Source organism: Ranitomeya imitator, chromosome 3 (genome assembly GCF_032444005.1).
Source record: "Ranitomeya imitator isolate aRanImi1 chromosome 3, aRanImi1.pri, whole genome shotgun sequence".
NCBI classification, from domain to species: domain Eukaryota; kingdom Metazoa; phylum Chordata; class Amphibia; order Anura; family Dendrobatidae; genus Ranitomeya; species Ranitomeya imitator.
In genome coordinates, this window is record NC_091284.1 from 737808754 (window position 1) to 737823728 (window position 14975).

A 14975-nucleotide genomic window follows, 5' to 3' on the forward strand; every position below is an offset into this window, starting at 1 on the left:
GGAATGCAAAATGCACATGATGCTGTTTTTCCTACATTGTAAAAACTATTTTTTATGGAATTGCTCATCTCTTTAGATGATCCCACGTGGCGCCACTTTTATTGTCTTCTGGCCATTACTTGCTAAATGAATCAGCCAGCACGATGACTTAATGACTCCAGCTCAGTCCTAGAGAAATCTGCCGGAACGCCCCCTCGCCTGGCGCTGTGAGCTGCCAACTGTGGCACATTAGAATGGGGGCAATCTCGCCATTGTCCCCGCCAGAGACATAGGCGCTAGCCTAGATTTTCCTCATTATAAATAGTGATGAGCGAATATACTCGTTACTCGAGATTTACCGAGCACGCTCGGGTGTCCACCGAGTATTTTTTTTAGTGCTCGGAGATTTAGTTTTCCTCACCTCATCTGAATGATTTATATCTGTTAGTCAGCTTAATTACCTGTGGGGATTCCCTAGCAACCAGGCAACCCCCTTAAGCTGGCTAACAGAAGTAAAATCTCGAGTAATGCGTATATTCGCTCATCACTAATCATAATCCATAAGAGATTACAGGCCTTGTGATTGAGACCCTTGCATTAGTTCGTGTCTGTGGCAGCGTCTATTAGCGTGCCGGTCAATAGATCAAAGACTGATATTATTCCAGTGTGCACTGCAATACTGTGTGTAATATTATTATATTATAGATGCTTGTAGCACAGGTAAGACATGTTGCATTGTTCTTACCAGAATATTGTGGTTTTCTGTGGTGAAGCCGATGAAGGTCTCTTAAGAATGCTGCAGCTCCAGGCTCCTCTGAAGGTTTTTGTGCTTGGATCTTTATACAAATATCAGCTCCATCTTCTTTTTATAATATGTTGGAATGAAGGAGTCTGCACTCTTCCATTAATGTAAGCACACAGAATCTGTGATCTCTCTGGCCATACCATGCATCCGTAGAGAAGATCACAGGTTGAGCACACGTGCGATCAGGTAATCTAGGTGCTTACTGTTTAGTTGACTGATCTTTGTTTTTTTAGCACCAAATTGCAATTTATAATAAAGCCAAAGTGCAAACCCTCCGGGAGCTCCTTCAGTGAGACCTAGTGCAAAATCCTGACGAGCTGGACATATCGATGCACAGTAATGGGGATGTTTGCTTTTTCAGATGAAGCAAAAACATTTTGGCAAAATCAGTGCAAAGAAGGAACCGTAGATGTCGTGTTCAAGAAGGTTCAGAGCAAGTTGAAATTTCTGTGTGAGAAAATCAAAGATGGGGCTGCCACAAACCAAGGTAGGAATGATGAATAATCTTGTGCAGTGTTACTTTACTATGGCTGAAAGGGAGTGTGACCTATTGGTTTAATCATGTTTTCATGTTCCTCCTTATTCCTCTTATTTATGGAAGACTGCTCAGCAGTCATTATTATTGCAGGCAAGATTTAACACCTTTTATATTTGGTAGATCACACAAGATCCATCATTCTTAATAGGTGAATGTCACAGCTCACCTCCTCCCTTTGAGGTCCGAATATACCTAGAATAAACCTAGAAAACTCTCCTATAGAAGTTAATGATCCAGGTGCTATCGATGTCTACATGGCTGGTGAAAGTACTGAGCCTAATATTAGGCCTAATGAGTAGTGTAAAAATTGCAAGATTTCTGTGTGGTTTTTATTTCTCTATCGCCTTTCATTGGGGGATACAGGAACCATGGGTGTATGCTGCTGCCACTAGGAGGCTGACACTATGCAAATAAAAAAGTTAGCTCCTCCCCTGCAGTGTACACCCCACTGACTGGAAGTAGGATATTCAGTTTAGCTTAGTGTCAGTAGGAGGTGGACACGGGTCTTTCATTAGACCCTTATCTACCTCAATGTGCGTTGTTTTCTTTCAGGTTTTCCGGAGGGATACAGGGTGAACAGTCACACCTGTAGTCCCACAATACGGACTATGAGTACGGCGTGTACTGCCACCTCGTATCCGGGGCGGGGGTTGTCGCTCCATTCGCGTGGCGGCCGCACTGTTTCCTTCGGCGGCCGCGCTGTTCTCCGGCGCGGTGGCCTTGTAGGCGACCGCGCTGCCTTTTTCCCCCCGGCTGCACTGTGTTCTGGCCCGCCGCGCCGCCTTCCCCTGCGGCCGCACTGTTTCTGCCTGTCGTGGCGGCCTTAAAGGTAGCCGTGCCACTTTCCTCCTGTGGCCGCACTATCCCTTTCTGACACGTCGCAGCTGCCTCGCAGGCAGCCGAGCAACTTTCTCCTCTGGCCGCACTGTGCCTTTTTGTTGCGGCGCCACTTTTTCCTGGCGTCCGCGCTTCTCCCACCGTCGCAGCCTCAAATTTAGGTCCCGGCTTATACCGGGGCCTACTTCCGGCGCCGTGACTCCTCCCACTTTCTTTCCCTCGGGCGGGCTTTTTTCCCATCCGACAATCATCGGTGAGTTCCTCCCACCGGTGCCAACTTGGTGCTCCTGGCCTGGCGGCTAGCCCCGCCCACCACTCTCCGTGCAGCCGCAGTTCAGCGCCAGGAACGTTTTCTTCGCAGCTTATGACCGCGAATTTCCGGCGTCCTCACATCTCACCACTGCTGTTCTTAAGGCCTTCAGCAAGTTTCGGACAAAAGGGTGCCCCAGATGTGACTGCCTGTTCTCCTAGGGGCTATCGTTCCTGAGTAGCATCTTCCAAGCCATGCAGCCTTCCATCTGGAAACCAGAGCGTCTGCCGTGAGTAGCTCTACACCGCAGACTGACACTCTCCCCTCTAACCTTCTGATATTTTCCTCAGGGGCTTGTTCCGTCTAAGGGAGGTCGCTTCCGGCCTCCTACTTTTTCCCTACTTCCTGTGCCTTAGTAAAACACTTTCCGTGTTCGTCTTGTATCCGCAGGCTTCCTTTAGTCAGGCCTGCAGCAACCCACATTATGCTCACCGCCTAGGACCCCCCCTGCTGCTCCGCCTCAGAGCGAAGTCCCCAGGCTGGGCCTCCTCTGTCTCTATCAGTAGCAGATCTCACACGGGTGTCCCAGACCCTTGTGTCCATGCTCGATCGGTTGCCCCTGCAGACTTCCGTAGTAGCCAGCGGTTCGCAAGAAGCTCCGTCCGAGACTTCCAATACAGACCGCGAAAGATCCAGACAGGAACGCCGGTCTGAGTTCTCTTCTCGGTCCATCTCGCCCCACGGTCCTTCTCTGTGGTCTACTTCCCCCTGGTCCTCCCCCCCAGAATCAGGTGAGGCTTTCTCTGATGCGCCTTCGGAGGATAATTTGGGGCAGGATTCGAACCAAATTGCTAACATGAGGGATATGGTTAAAAACCTCATTGGAGCGACCAATCAGACCTGTGGCATCAAAGATTCCTCTACGGAACCCGCAGATCAGGTGGTTTCGTTTAGACCAGGGGTCCCCAAATCCAGGCCTCGAGGGCCGCCAACAGTGCAGGTTTTCAGGATTTCTTTAGTATTGCATCGGTGGTAATGTGATCATCTGCACAGGTGATGATTCCAACCCCTGTGCAATACTAAGGAAATCCTGAAAACCTGCACTGTTGGCGGCCCTCGAGGCCTGGAGTTGGGGACCACTGGTTTAGACTGTCTAAACTACCTCCCAAGGTATTCGCTCCTCATCCTGAATTCGAGGAGCTTCTGGCCAGAGAAAGAGAGAATTCAACCAGACGTTCTCAAAGAGGCAAGCGTCTTGGAGTCTCATATCTCTTTCCTCCGGATCTCATCGCCAACCGAAGTGAGAGGCGATAGAGAACGACCTCTCCCTCTGTGGATCTGCCGGCTGCTAGACTTGCCACCAACACAGTCCTCACGCTGTCCGATGGGGCGGCTCTGAAAGATTCCATCGATAGGATCATGGAATCCTTCGTGAAGTCTGCTTTCAAAGCTGCCGCATCATCCCTATGCCCGGCTTTTGCTTCCACTTGGGTTTCGAAGTCTGTATCCAAAGGGGCTAAACAACTCCGTTGGGGCATTCAAGCCGGAGCTCCACCAAACCGGCTGGCGGAACTTGCCACCCAGATTACTCACGCCGGGGAATAATTTGTTCCCTGGACGTCGCGTCTTCTGCCGCTCAGGCGCCCAGTAATGTTGTTGCCAGCCGTCGCACTGTTTGGCTCAAGAGTCATCAAAGAAGTCCCTTACGAGCCTGCCTTTTCAAGGATCACGTCTTTTCGGTTCCAATTTGGACCAAATTATTAAGGACGCCACTGGCTGCACCAGTTCCCTTCTCCAGACCTCGTCTACTTCCCCTTAGGTGGCAACTTCGGTCTTTTCGGCCTTTTTCGTCATTTTGCGGCATCAGATTCCTCTTCGCAACAGCAGAGGCCACAGGCACGTTAAGAGAAAAAGGTATTCTTCGGACTCCTTCCTGGCGTTCCCGCTACTCCTAAGGTGCGTTCTCCAGGTCTAGGACTGGAAGTTCCACCTAGGCATGACTCACGAATAGACCCCAGCCCGTTTCCCATGCTGGGCAGCCGTCTCCTCTTCCTCAGGGACGTCTGGGTCTCCTCAGTAGAGGACGCATGGGTCAGGGAAATTGTATCCTCTGGATACAAAATAGATTCATTTCACGGCCCCGGGATCGTTGTCTTCGAATCCCGACCTCCAAGAGACCCCGCTCTAGTCCCGGGTTTCCTTACAGCCATTGTTTACCTCCTTAAATCTGGGGTAATCGTTCCTGCCCCAGAACAGGAACGGTTCACAGGCTTCTCTTCGAATCTCTTTGTACCGAAAAAGGACGACAAGGTTCGTCCCAGTCTGGATCTTAAATTGCTGAACAAGAAGTTTCGTCTGAGACACTTAATGGTGGAATCCCCTCGTTCAGTAATTGCTTCCATGGAGGCTCAGGAATTTCGGCTTCAGGCTCCCGAAAGTCTATCCATCTTCCCCGACACTCTAATCGTTGCGGGTGGCTCATCAACAGGAAGAAGTCCCGTCTTGTTCTTTCTCAGCGCTTCGTATTTCTGGGCATGTTCTTCGACACTTGTCGGACCAGAGTCTTCCTTCCCGAAGACAAGATATCCCTCCTTCGTCGGGAAGTTCGCTTGCTCCAGGGTTCTCGGCTTCCCTCCTTTCCGATGGGCCATGAAGGTCCTGGGGAGGTTGGTTGCAACATCGGAAGCGATTTCCCTTCGCCCATTTCATTCAAGACTTCTTCAGCAGGCTATTCTATCACAGGGGGACAGGTCTGTCTTCTCCCTGCATCGTCCAATCTGGCTTTCTCCCGGGTCAAACGGTTCCTCGACTGGTGGCCGAGGTCACTTCTCATATCCCAGAGCAGATCCTTCAGAGCAGATCCTTCCTTCCAGTTCTCTGGCAGGTGGTGACAACGGACACCAGCCTGCTCGGCTGAGGTGCGGGGCTTTGTCACCTGTTTTTTTTCAGGGTTGTTGGTCGGCGCAGGAGTCCTCTCTGCAGATGAATGTCCTCGAGTTCCGGATCATCTTTCTGTCTTTCCTTCACTGGGTAAGGATTCTCAGGAGCTTGCCAATTCGAATCCAGACAGACAATGCAACAGCAGTGGCATATGTCAACCACCAGGAGTGGACTCGGAGTTCTCTGGCCTCGGCCGAGGTTTCCAGGATCCTCCTTTGGGCAGAGGCAACGGTCCTGGTGAGATCCGCAGTGCATGTCCCCGGCATGGACATTTAGGCCGCCGACTTCCTCAGCCGCGAGGGTCTCGCAGCAGGGGAATGTTCCTTACTTCAGGAGGTCTCCTATTGGTTTGCGCTTCGATAGGGGACTCCAGAAGTGGACCTCACGGCGTCCCGATTGAACAGGAAGGTCCCTTGGGTCGTCCCAAGGTCCCACAATCCTTTCGCAGTGGTTCAACAGGTCGCAGTTCGTGCTCCCCTATCGGTTCCCACCCCTTCCCTTGCTTTCCAAGCTGTCGAAAGAGATCAAGGTGGAAGGGGTGCCGGTCATTCTGATCGCCCCGGATTGGCCCAGGAGTTCTTGGTTTGCGGAGATCGTCAATCTTCTCGCGGTCGCCCCCTGGCGCCTTCCAGACAGACCCGATCTGCTTTATCAGGGTCCGATCTGCCACCCGAATTATCGGTCGGTCAGTTTAACGGCGTGGCTGTGGACACCGCAGTTCTAAGAGCGTCCAGCCTTTCGGCCCGGATGAGTCACACTATAATCCAGGCTAGGAAGCCTTTGTCTTCCAGGATCTACTATCGTACCTGGAAGGCTTACTTTCGTTGGTGCGAGTCCAACCGCTTTTCACCTATGTCCTTTTCCCTGCCTTCAATTTTGGCTTTCCTTCAAGCAGGACTGGATTCGGGCTTCGCTCTTAGTTCCCTAAAGGGCCAGGTTTCTGCGCTCTTCTTCCCTTTCAGAAGACGTTATCATCTCAGCCACAGGTTAAGACCTTCCTTCAAGGAGTAGCCCACGCTGTGCCTCCGTACAGGGCCTCTGTGGATTCATGGGATTTAAAGCTTGTGCTGGACGTTCTTAGGGGTTCCCACCTTTGAGCCTCTCGGGGAGTTTTCCCTGTCAGTTCTATCTCGGAAGGTGGCTTTTCTTGTGTCCATCACTTCGATCCGCCGCGTTTCCGAGTTGGCGGCCATTTCTTGCCGACCTCCTTTCTTGATTTTCCACCAGGACAAGGTGGTCCCAGGCCTCCGCCATCCTTCCTTCCTGAGGTGGTTTTCACCTTTCCACCTCAACGAGGACATCGCTCTACCTTCCTTTTGTCCATCTCCGACTCGTTGAACAGGCTGGACCTCGTCAGGGCAGTGAGGATCTCCCTGGCTAGCACGGCCGCTTTCCGAAAGATGGATTCTCTTTTCGCCATCCCTGATGGCGCGCGTAGAGGCCTGTCGGCTTCTAAGGCGACTATTGCTCGCTGGATCAGAACGGCAATTTTGGAGGCTTACCGGGTCAAGAACAGAGTGCCCCCTCCTGAGATAAAGGCTCACTCTACCCGAGCAGTCGGCGCTTTCTGTGTGGTACGCCAGAGGGCTTCCGCCCTATGGCTTTGCAAAGCGGTAACCTGGTCTTCCATCCACACGTTCACCAAATTTTACAAGGTCCATACCTATGCTTCGGCGGACGCCAGCCTGGGCAGAAGGATCCTGCAGGCGGCAGTGGTGAGTCCTCTGACCTGATGGAAGTCTGTTTTTCCCACCCCAGGGACTGCTTTGGGACGTCCCATGGTTCCTATGTCCCCCAATGAAAGGCGATCGAGAAAACAGGATTTTTGGTTGCTTACCGTTAAATCTGTTTCTCGGAGCCTTCATTGGGGGACACAGCACCCTCCCAAATTGAACAGCTCTGTTTATTGTGTTATACCGTTTACGTTTGAGTTCTTTGAACACTTTTTGAGTGTTTGAAACCGTTAATCTGAGGAGCGCTGTGGAATTTGTTGGCGCTATGTAGATAAATTTTATTATTATATTTTACACGTTGCTTCTACTGCTTTCTCACTAACTGAATATCCTACTTCCTGTCGGTAGGGTGTATACTGCAGAGGAGGAGCTAACTTTTTTATTTCCATAGTGTCAGCCTCCTAGTGGCAGCAGCATACACCCCATGGTTCCTGTGTCCCCCAATGAAGGCTTTGAGAAACAGATTTTACAGTAAGCAACCAAAAATCCTGTTTTTTCATCACTAATACTGATCTAAAAATATATATTAGTTTTCTGATGACCTCCTCCTTCAACCAGCAATTTCTAGAAATCCGGTCTGTGCATCTGTAATATCTCCAGGTCCTTCTCTGATTATTTAGGAATGGAGATGTACAATGAAAAGCAATGTCATATTCTGTTAACATTTGTCAGTATTAAAATAATTATATTTGGAATCGTATTCTGATCAGGGCTAGAACTCGGACACTAGATGGTATAAGGCACACACCTGTGTCTTTTGCGACCATACATGACTTAAAGGGGTAGTTTCAAGTTTAGAAGTTATTCCTTATCCATATGATAGAGTATACCTTCCCGTTCTCTGGGGGGACCAACTGTTAGGACTCTCACCGATCCTAAGAATTGGGGCTCTGAAAGTCCATGTGAATTTAGCGGTGGTCAATCATGTGCGCATACGCTCCATTCAGACATTTATGGGCGAACCAAAGACCAGCCGAGCTCTGCGTTCAGCTACAGTATCTCTGGTGGTCACATAGAGAATGAATGGAGCGCAGGTGCAAATGATTGACCACCGTTCCATTGACATGTGGGATTCTCGGGATCGGTAGGGTTCCCAAAGGTCGGACCCCAAGCGGTCAGGATGTTATTCCTTTATGCCATGGATAGGTGATAACTTTGAACAACCCCTTTAAATAATTATTACAGCATTCTTCAATGGGTAAAATTTCAAGATGCTTGTGAAAATCAGGAACTTGGTTAATTATTTTTTGTTTTAAAAATCCTCTCTATTCTTAAAGGGAACCTGTCACCCCCAAAATGGAAGGTGAGCTAAGCCCACCGGCATCAGGGGCTTATCTACAGCATTCTGTAATGATGTAGATAAGCCCCCGATGTATCCTAAAAGATGAGAAAAAGAGGTTAGATTATACTCGCCCAGGGGCAGTTCCCTTTAAGAGCGGAGGGATTTTTAGTTGTTTAGTTCCCATGGCCTGAGATGGTATCGCTGATCTGGACTGCCTGTCAAGCAGGAGCACACGACCACCCCCAGAAATCGGGAATCTGGGAGGATTGGGGAGCGGTTCATTCCTGAAAAGTTAACCTGAGACAACCCCTTTTATAGTTTCTGTCGGAGTCATCGGCTCCTAGGTTGTCAGTACTAATGATGAAAGGTATGAGAAGTCTCTGAAAATATTTCTCGAGAAATGTATTTTATTCTTTTGCATTTTCTTTACCTTTCTGTGACTGTGAATGTATTTGTTTTCTTTTAGATTACGTGAGCGCTCTGATGTTGGTAAAGAATGTGTCAGATCTGGAGGACTCTGAAGCCGACCCCTGCGGTAAGTGCTGGGTGAAGCTGGGGAAAAAAATAGCTGGTCTCACAGAATCTAAAAGATCCATGGCTGCTTCTCCAAAACAGAGACAGACTTGTCCACAGGTTGTGCCTGGTATTGCAGCTCTGCACCATTCACTGTAATAACTTCCCATAGAAGAAACCTGCCTTTTTACACATCTGTACATCTCCTTTGAATAAAGTGAGCCGCACACACCAGAAACTATTATGCATGGAATTTATTATAATTTGCGGCCGGACTTCAGTTCTGTTGTTGGCATCCCTGACGCCACATTTCCTGGGCACCTCTGTTTTCCAAGGCCTCACAAAGTTATGACGTTGTGTGAAACCAAGTCACTAGACTTCACAGTAGATAGCAACTAGAAGAGTATAGCCCAATAAACTTAAAACATAACCTTTACTAATAAGATTAAAAGATGGACAAACAATACACAACACATATCAAAATAAAGTGCTCTCGCCGAAAACTGTGCTCTAATAAAAAACTGGTTTCATCTCACCATAATGGACGAAGGGTACCCATGCCGGTAGTAGAGGGTCCCAGGGAGGGTCCAACAGTTGTAGGTTAAGGTAGAGGGGACGGGGACCTTTTTTCTAAACCCCTGTCGTGCCCCAGCAATGACTCCTGTCCTCACAAGGACAGGCCCGAATGAGCCCTACTATGGACGCCCCCCACCGTGTAAAGTGTAGTTAACGCCTCCCAAGTTTTTTATTAGAGCACAGTTTTCGGCGAGAGCACTTTATTTTGATATGTGTTGTGTATTGTTTGTCCATCTTTTAATATTATTAGTAAAGGTTATGTTTTAAGTTTATTGGGCTATACTCTTCTAGCTGCTATCTACTATTTACCCCAAGAGTTGTGCAACAGCTTGGTGTATCTAAGCTGCAGCTGTCTGCTCACTAGACTTCACACCACGATGTTGTGGGGCCGAGGGAACGACGGTTGCACTCCGGATGCCGTGTCAATAATAACAAACATTAAAAGACTGACTGTCACTTCCAAACAGAATACTGGTGTGAACAGGTGCATACTAAGAGTAGCTGTCTCCGTACATGACTAACTAACTAAGTTGCACTCTGTATTTTTTATTTTTAACACTAAAGCATGAAAACCTGAAACATGAAATTTTAATTGCATTACTGCTCTAGGAAATAGGGAAAAAACGACGACTCTTAGCATGGGCATGCATACATTGACCAAATGTACTAAGAATCGGGGTTTTTTAATTTGTTTACTATTTTCTAGAGCAGTAATTCAATTCAAATGTGATATATTTCATGCTTTAGTATTAATCATGACCGTCACAGAAGCAAAGTCTGGTTACAACAAAGACCCGGACCAGAGGACGGAGCGCAGTACTGCAATTTTGTTTTTTTACATTTCTCAGTCTATAAAACCTTCTTTTAATTCTTTTAAAGTTCTTAGTGTGTATGTGAGTAGGGTAACTGTATTTTCCTACTATGGACAGCATAGAGTGAAGGCATAGTTTGTACAGTGTGGCACATTATGTCTGCAATATGGTCTTGAAGTTGTAGTCAGTTATCATTGTTGCAGAACAAGGTGACTGCTATTTCTTTAACCCCTTAACGTCCAATGACAGACATAGTCCGTCATTGGACACCTCCCCCTGTTTGGCACATGTTCCGGCGTTGAACCCGCACCTTTTCCGACACACGACAGCTGATCTGATCAGCTGACATGTGTCCGGAACAGCCGGTTAACATGTTAATTGCCGCTGTCAGCAGCATTTAACGTGCATGTGCAGGAATCGCGTCATTACCTTCTCCCATCGGCGCCCGTGTCACATGACTGCGGGTCGCAGATGGGTTGGCATAACAACCCAGGTTCAGCAGGAGACCGATGTGATTGTCATTGCTGGATCGCTATGTGCGCCAAGTGACCATATCTGCTACATAGAGCAGCGCTGCAGCCCTGCTCTGTGTGTAGAAGAGGCGATCGGACAACTGCAGCTTCTAGTCTCCCATGGAGACTATTGAAGCAAGTAAAAAAAAAAAAAAAAAGAAATTAAATATGAAAAAAAAATAAAAGTTCAAATCACCCCCCTTTCACCCAATTCAAAATATAGAAATAAATAAAAATCAAATATTTGGTATTGCCGCGTTCAGAATCACTCGATCTATCAATATATAAAAAGGATTAACCCAATCGGTAAACGGCGTAGCGAGAAAAAAAATCGAAATGCCAGAATTATGTTTTTTTTGGTTGCTGCAACATCACAATAAAATGCAATAACGGGTGATCAAAGTATCGTATCTGCACCAAAATGGTATCAATAAAAACGTCAGATCTGCACGCAAAAAATAAGCCCTCACCCGACCCGAGATCCCGAAAAATGGAGACTCTACAGATCTTGGAAAATGGCAACTTTTTTTTTTTACAAACTTAGGAAAAAAAATGTTTACCACTTAGATAAAAAAGAACCTAGCCATGTTTGGTGTCTATGACCTCGTAGTGACCTGGAGAATCATAATGGCAGGTCAGTTTTAGCATTCAGTGAACCTAGCAAAAAATCCAAACAAAAAACAAGTGTGGGATTGCACTTTAAGAAATTTCACCGCACTTGGAACCTTTTTCCCGTTTAATTAAAACCAATGGAGTCCTTCTAAAGTACAACTCGTCCCGCAAGAAAACAAGCGCTCACATGGCCATATTGATGGAAAAATAAAAAAGTTATGGCTCTGGGAAGAAGGGGTTAAACATGATCTGATTATGTGAATGCAGCATTTCTTTTTGCTATAGATCAAAGTTCTTCAGAAGAGCTGACGGAAGATGAGGATTGTCCACCAGCAAGGGCAGAAAAACCTTTACCATCTCCCATCAAGAGTGATTTGTATGTATAGATATATAATCTTTTCCTTCTTTCTGCAATAAAAAAAGCTGTTCCATAGACATAATGTAGGAAGTCCACTGCATCAGAGCTGTAGCCATTAACTGAGATCAGCAGCTCGTGCCATCAACTTGGGCAGATCCGCTGCGCTCAGTTATTGGTTGCAGCTGTCGGTATGACGTCAGCACTGCGGTTAGCTCTAGAGTCAGGGTGCAGTGATGTATACTTGGCCCTGGACTTGGGAAGGTTGAATAAAGAACATACCGTATAAACCGACCCAAATATAAGGCACCTTATTTTCTCCTCATCCCTATCCTGGTGTGCATTGCCCCCTCATCCCTATCTAGTATGCACAGCCCCCCATCAGACAAACATTAAAAAAAATAAATCATCCTACTTACCTGCGCACCATTGCAGCATCTTGTTCTGATGCCAGCACTTCTTTATGCTTGTAAGCAGCACACGGCAGTAATGTCATGCACTGCTTACAAGCCAAGGACAGCTGCTGGAATACTCACTGCTTTCTTTTCTTGCCCAGATGTAGAATCTTGCATTTCTCCCTGGTAAATACCATTCTATTAGTCACTGCCCATTGTTCAGGCTTAGGCTACTTTCACACTAGCGTCGGTACGGGCCCGTCGCAGTGCGTCGGGCCGACGTACTGACGCATTGTGTGAAGTTAAAGCACAACAGGGGCAGCGGATGCGGTTTTACAACGCATCCGCTGCCCCATTGTAAGGTCCGGGGAGGAGTGGGCGGAGTTCCGGCCGCGCATGCGCGGTTGGAAAAAGCGGACCCGACGGACTGCAAAAACACATCGCATCCATCGCACGACGGATGCAATGTGTGGCAATGCGTCGCTAATGAAAGTATGGAGAAAAAACGCATCCTGCGGGCAACTTTGCAGGATGCGTTTTTTTCTTCAAAACGACGCATTGTGACGTGCGTCGAACGACGCTAGTGTGAAAGTAGCCTTATCTAGATCCTTCTGAATCCTCTCTGTCTTCTCTAGTGTTAGTTTTCCCTCCTAGCTTTGCATCTTCTGCAAATTTGATTAGTTTACCTTCAGTTCCCTTATCTAGATCATTTATAAAAATGTTGAACAACATTGGGGCCAGGACAGAGCCTTGTGGTACCCCACTGGAAACACTCTCTATCGCTTCATTGCGGGACACATTAAACCATGGGTGTATGCTGCTGCCACTAGGAGGCTGACACTATGCAGAAAAAAATTAGCACTAGAATGTTCAGTTTAGCTTAGTGTCAGTAGGAGATTTCCACCCAGCGGTGTAGGGCTAGCAGGTCCATCCTAACCCTCAGACCCTATGAAGAAAAGGACAGAGGGGAAAGTACCTCTCCGTTTCTGCTGCAGTCAGGAACATGCTTTGATGTCTGAGCCTCCTGGGTATGGGGGTCGGCCATGCCTCCTGCAACCGACAGGCTCTGGTGGGCGAGTGGGTAGGAGACAGGGTCCGAACCAAAATTCGGATCACCTAAACACTCTTCCATGTTATGGGTTGAGGACCTGCTGACTAGACATATGAGGATACGGGGTGGCAGTACACGCCGTACTCAGTCTCTGTTCACTCAGACTGTTCACACTGTATCCCTGCAGAGTAAGAAGATCCATCCTGAAAAGAAATGAGCGTGTCCACCTCCTACTGACACTAAGGCTGCTTTTACACTTGCAAAAATACATCATAGCACCGTGTCCCGTATGGCCGTGAGGGCTGTATATACGGCCGTGAAAAAATATCGGGCTTGCTCGATATTTTTACAGACACGGCCTCCATTTAAAACAATGGTACCGGAAAAACAACGGTAGCTTGTTTTTGCGGTACACCTTATTTGCGGATCGCCGTTTTTTCCCTTTTCTAACAAATGACAGGCAAAAAATGATCCGAGAAGGTTATTTGCGGCCCATTTTTGAGGAAGACCGCAAAAAACACGGCAATACAGCCCGCAAAAACGACCTGTAAAAAACGGGCCGCAAAATACCCGGCATGTGTAAACTGAATATCCTAGTGCCAGTCAGTGTGGTGTACACGGCGGAGGAGGGGCTGTTTTCCTTTTTTTCTGCGTAGTGTCAGCCTCCTAGTGGCAGCAGCATACACCCATGGTTTCCTGCGTCCCCCAATGAAGGCTCCAAGAAACAGATTTTACGGTAAGCGACCAAAAATCCTGTTTTTCCACTTACAACCATTTATCACCATTCTGAGTACGATCACTGAGCTGAATATTTTTTTCTGTCCGTATATATCCCATCCCATCCCATATTGCTCAGTTCATTACTCTTTAAATAGAATGTGTGTCTAGATATAGATATAGGTAAAGCTCTAGATAGAGGTAGATAATATATTGTCTAATTCCAAATAAAGTTAGGACTTTGTGTTCAATATAAACAAAACAAGATATTTTGAAATCTTATAGCTGTATTTTATCTAGAACAGGACACAGATCAGAAGGTGAACATTAAGGCTATGTGCACACGTTCAGGATTTCTTGCAGAAATTTCCTGAGCAAAATAAGACATTTTCTGCAAGAAATCCGCATGAGTTTTTCCCGTGTTTCTACCACGTTTTGGTGCGTTTTTTTGCAGAATTTTCCGGAGGTTCCCAATGCAATAATATAGTGGGAAATCCGCAAAATTAATGATCATGCTGCGTTTTTTACCGCGATGCGTTTTTTTTCGCGGAAAAAAAAAACGCATCATGTGCACAAAAATTGCAGAATGCATTCTAAATGATGGAATGCATAATGTATGCATTTTTTTTCATTTTTATAGCGGATAAAACGCGAAAAATCTGCAACGTGTGCACACAGCCTAAAGCATTTTTCTCCTTTAATTTGAAATAAATAACTTTCACCTTCTCATCTGTGTTCTGAATAAAGTATGTCTGTAAGAGGTTTCCAAATCATTGCATTCTTGTTATCTTTATATTTTACATGGCGTCCCAACTTTCTTGGAATTGGGGCTGTAAATGAAAAGCAGCATTTTCATTAATACTAATTCTACAGTTGCTCTTTATAATAAACAGCAATTGGTACAGTTATATGAAAAAGTTTGGGCACCCCTATTAATCTTAAGCTTAATGTTTTATAAAAATTGTTTTTTTTTGCAACAGCTATTTCAGTTTCATATATCTAATAACTGTTGGACACAGTAATGTTTCTGCCTTGAAATGAGGTTTATTGTACTAACAGAAAATGTGC

General features: G+C 46.8%; 1 protein-coding gene across 7 annotated transcripts in view; it reads left to right on the forward strand.

Moving 5' to 3' along the window:
- The window catches only part of SETDB2 (SET domain bifurcated histone lysine methyltransferase 2), a 160378-nt gene that overhangs the window by 50112 nt on the left and 95291 nt on the right, over nucleotides 1–14975 (forward strand). For all 7 annotated transcript variants that reach the window (XM_069758848.1, XM_069758855.1, XM_069758850.1 and 4 more), the window contains 3 exons: nucleotides 1146–1271; nucleotides 8831–8899; nucleotides 11675–11765. In XM_069758848.1, the coding sequence (XP_069614949.1) occupies nucleotides 1146–1271; nucleotides 8831–8899; nucleotides 11675–11765 (286 nt within the window). The remainder of the gene's footprint in view (nucleotides 1–1145; nucleotides 1272–8830; nucleotides 8900–11674; nucleotides 11766–14975) is intronic.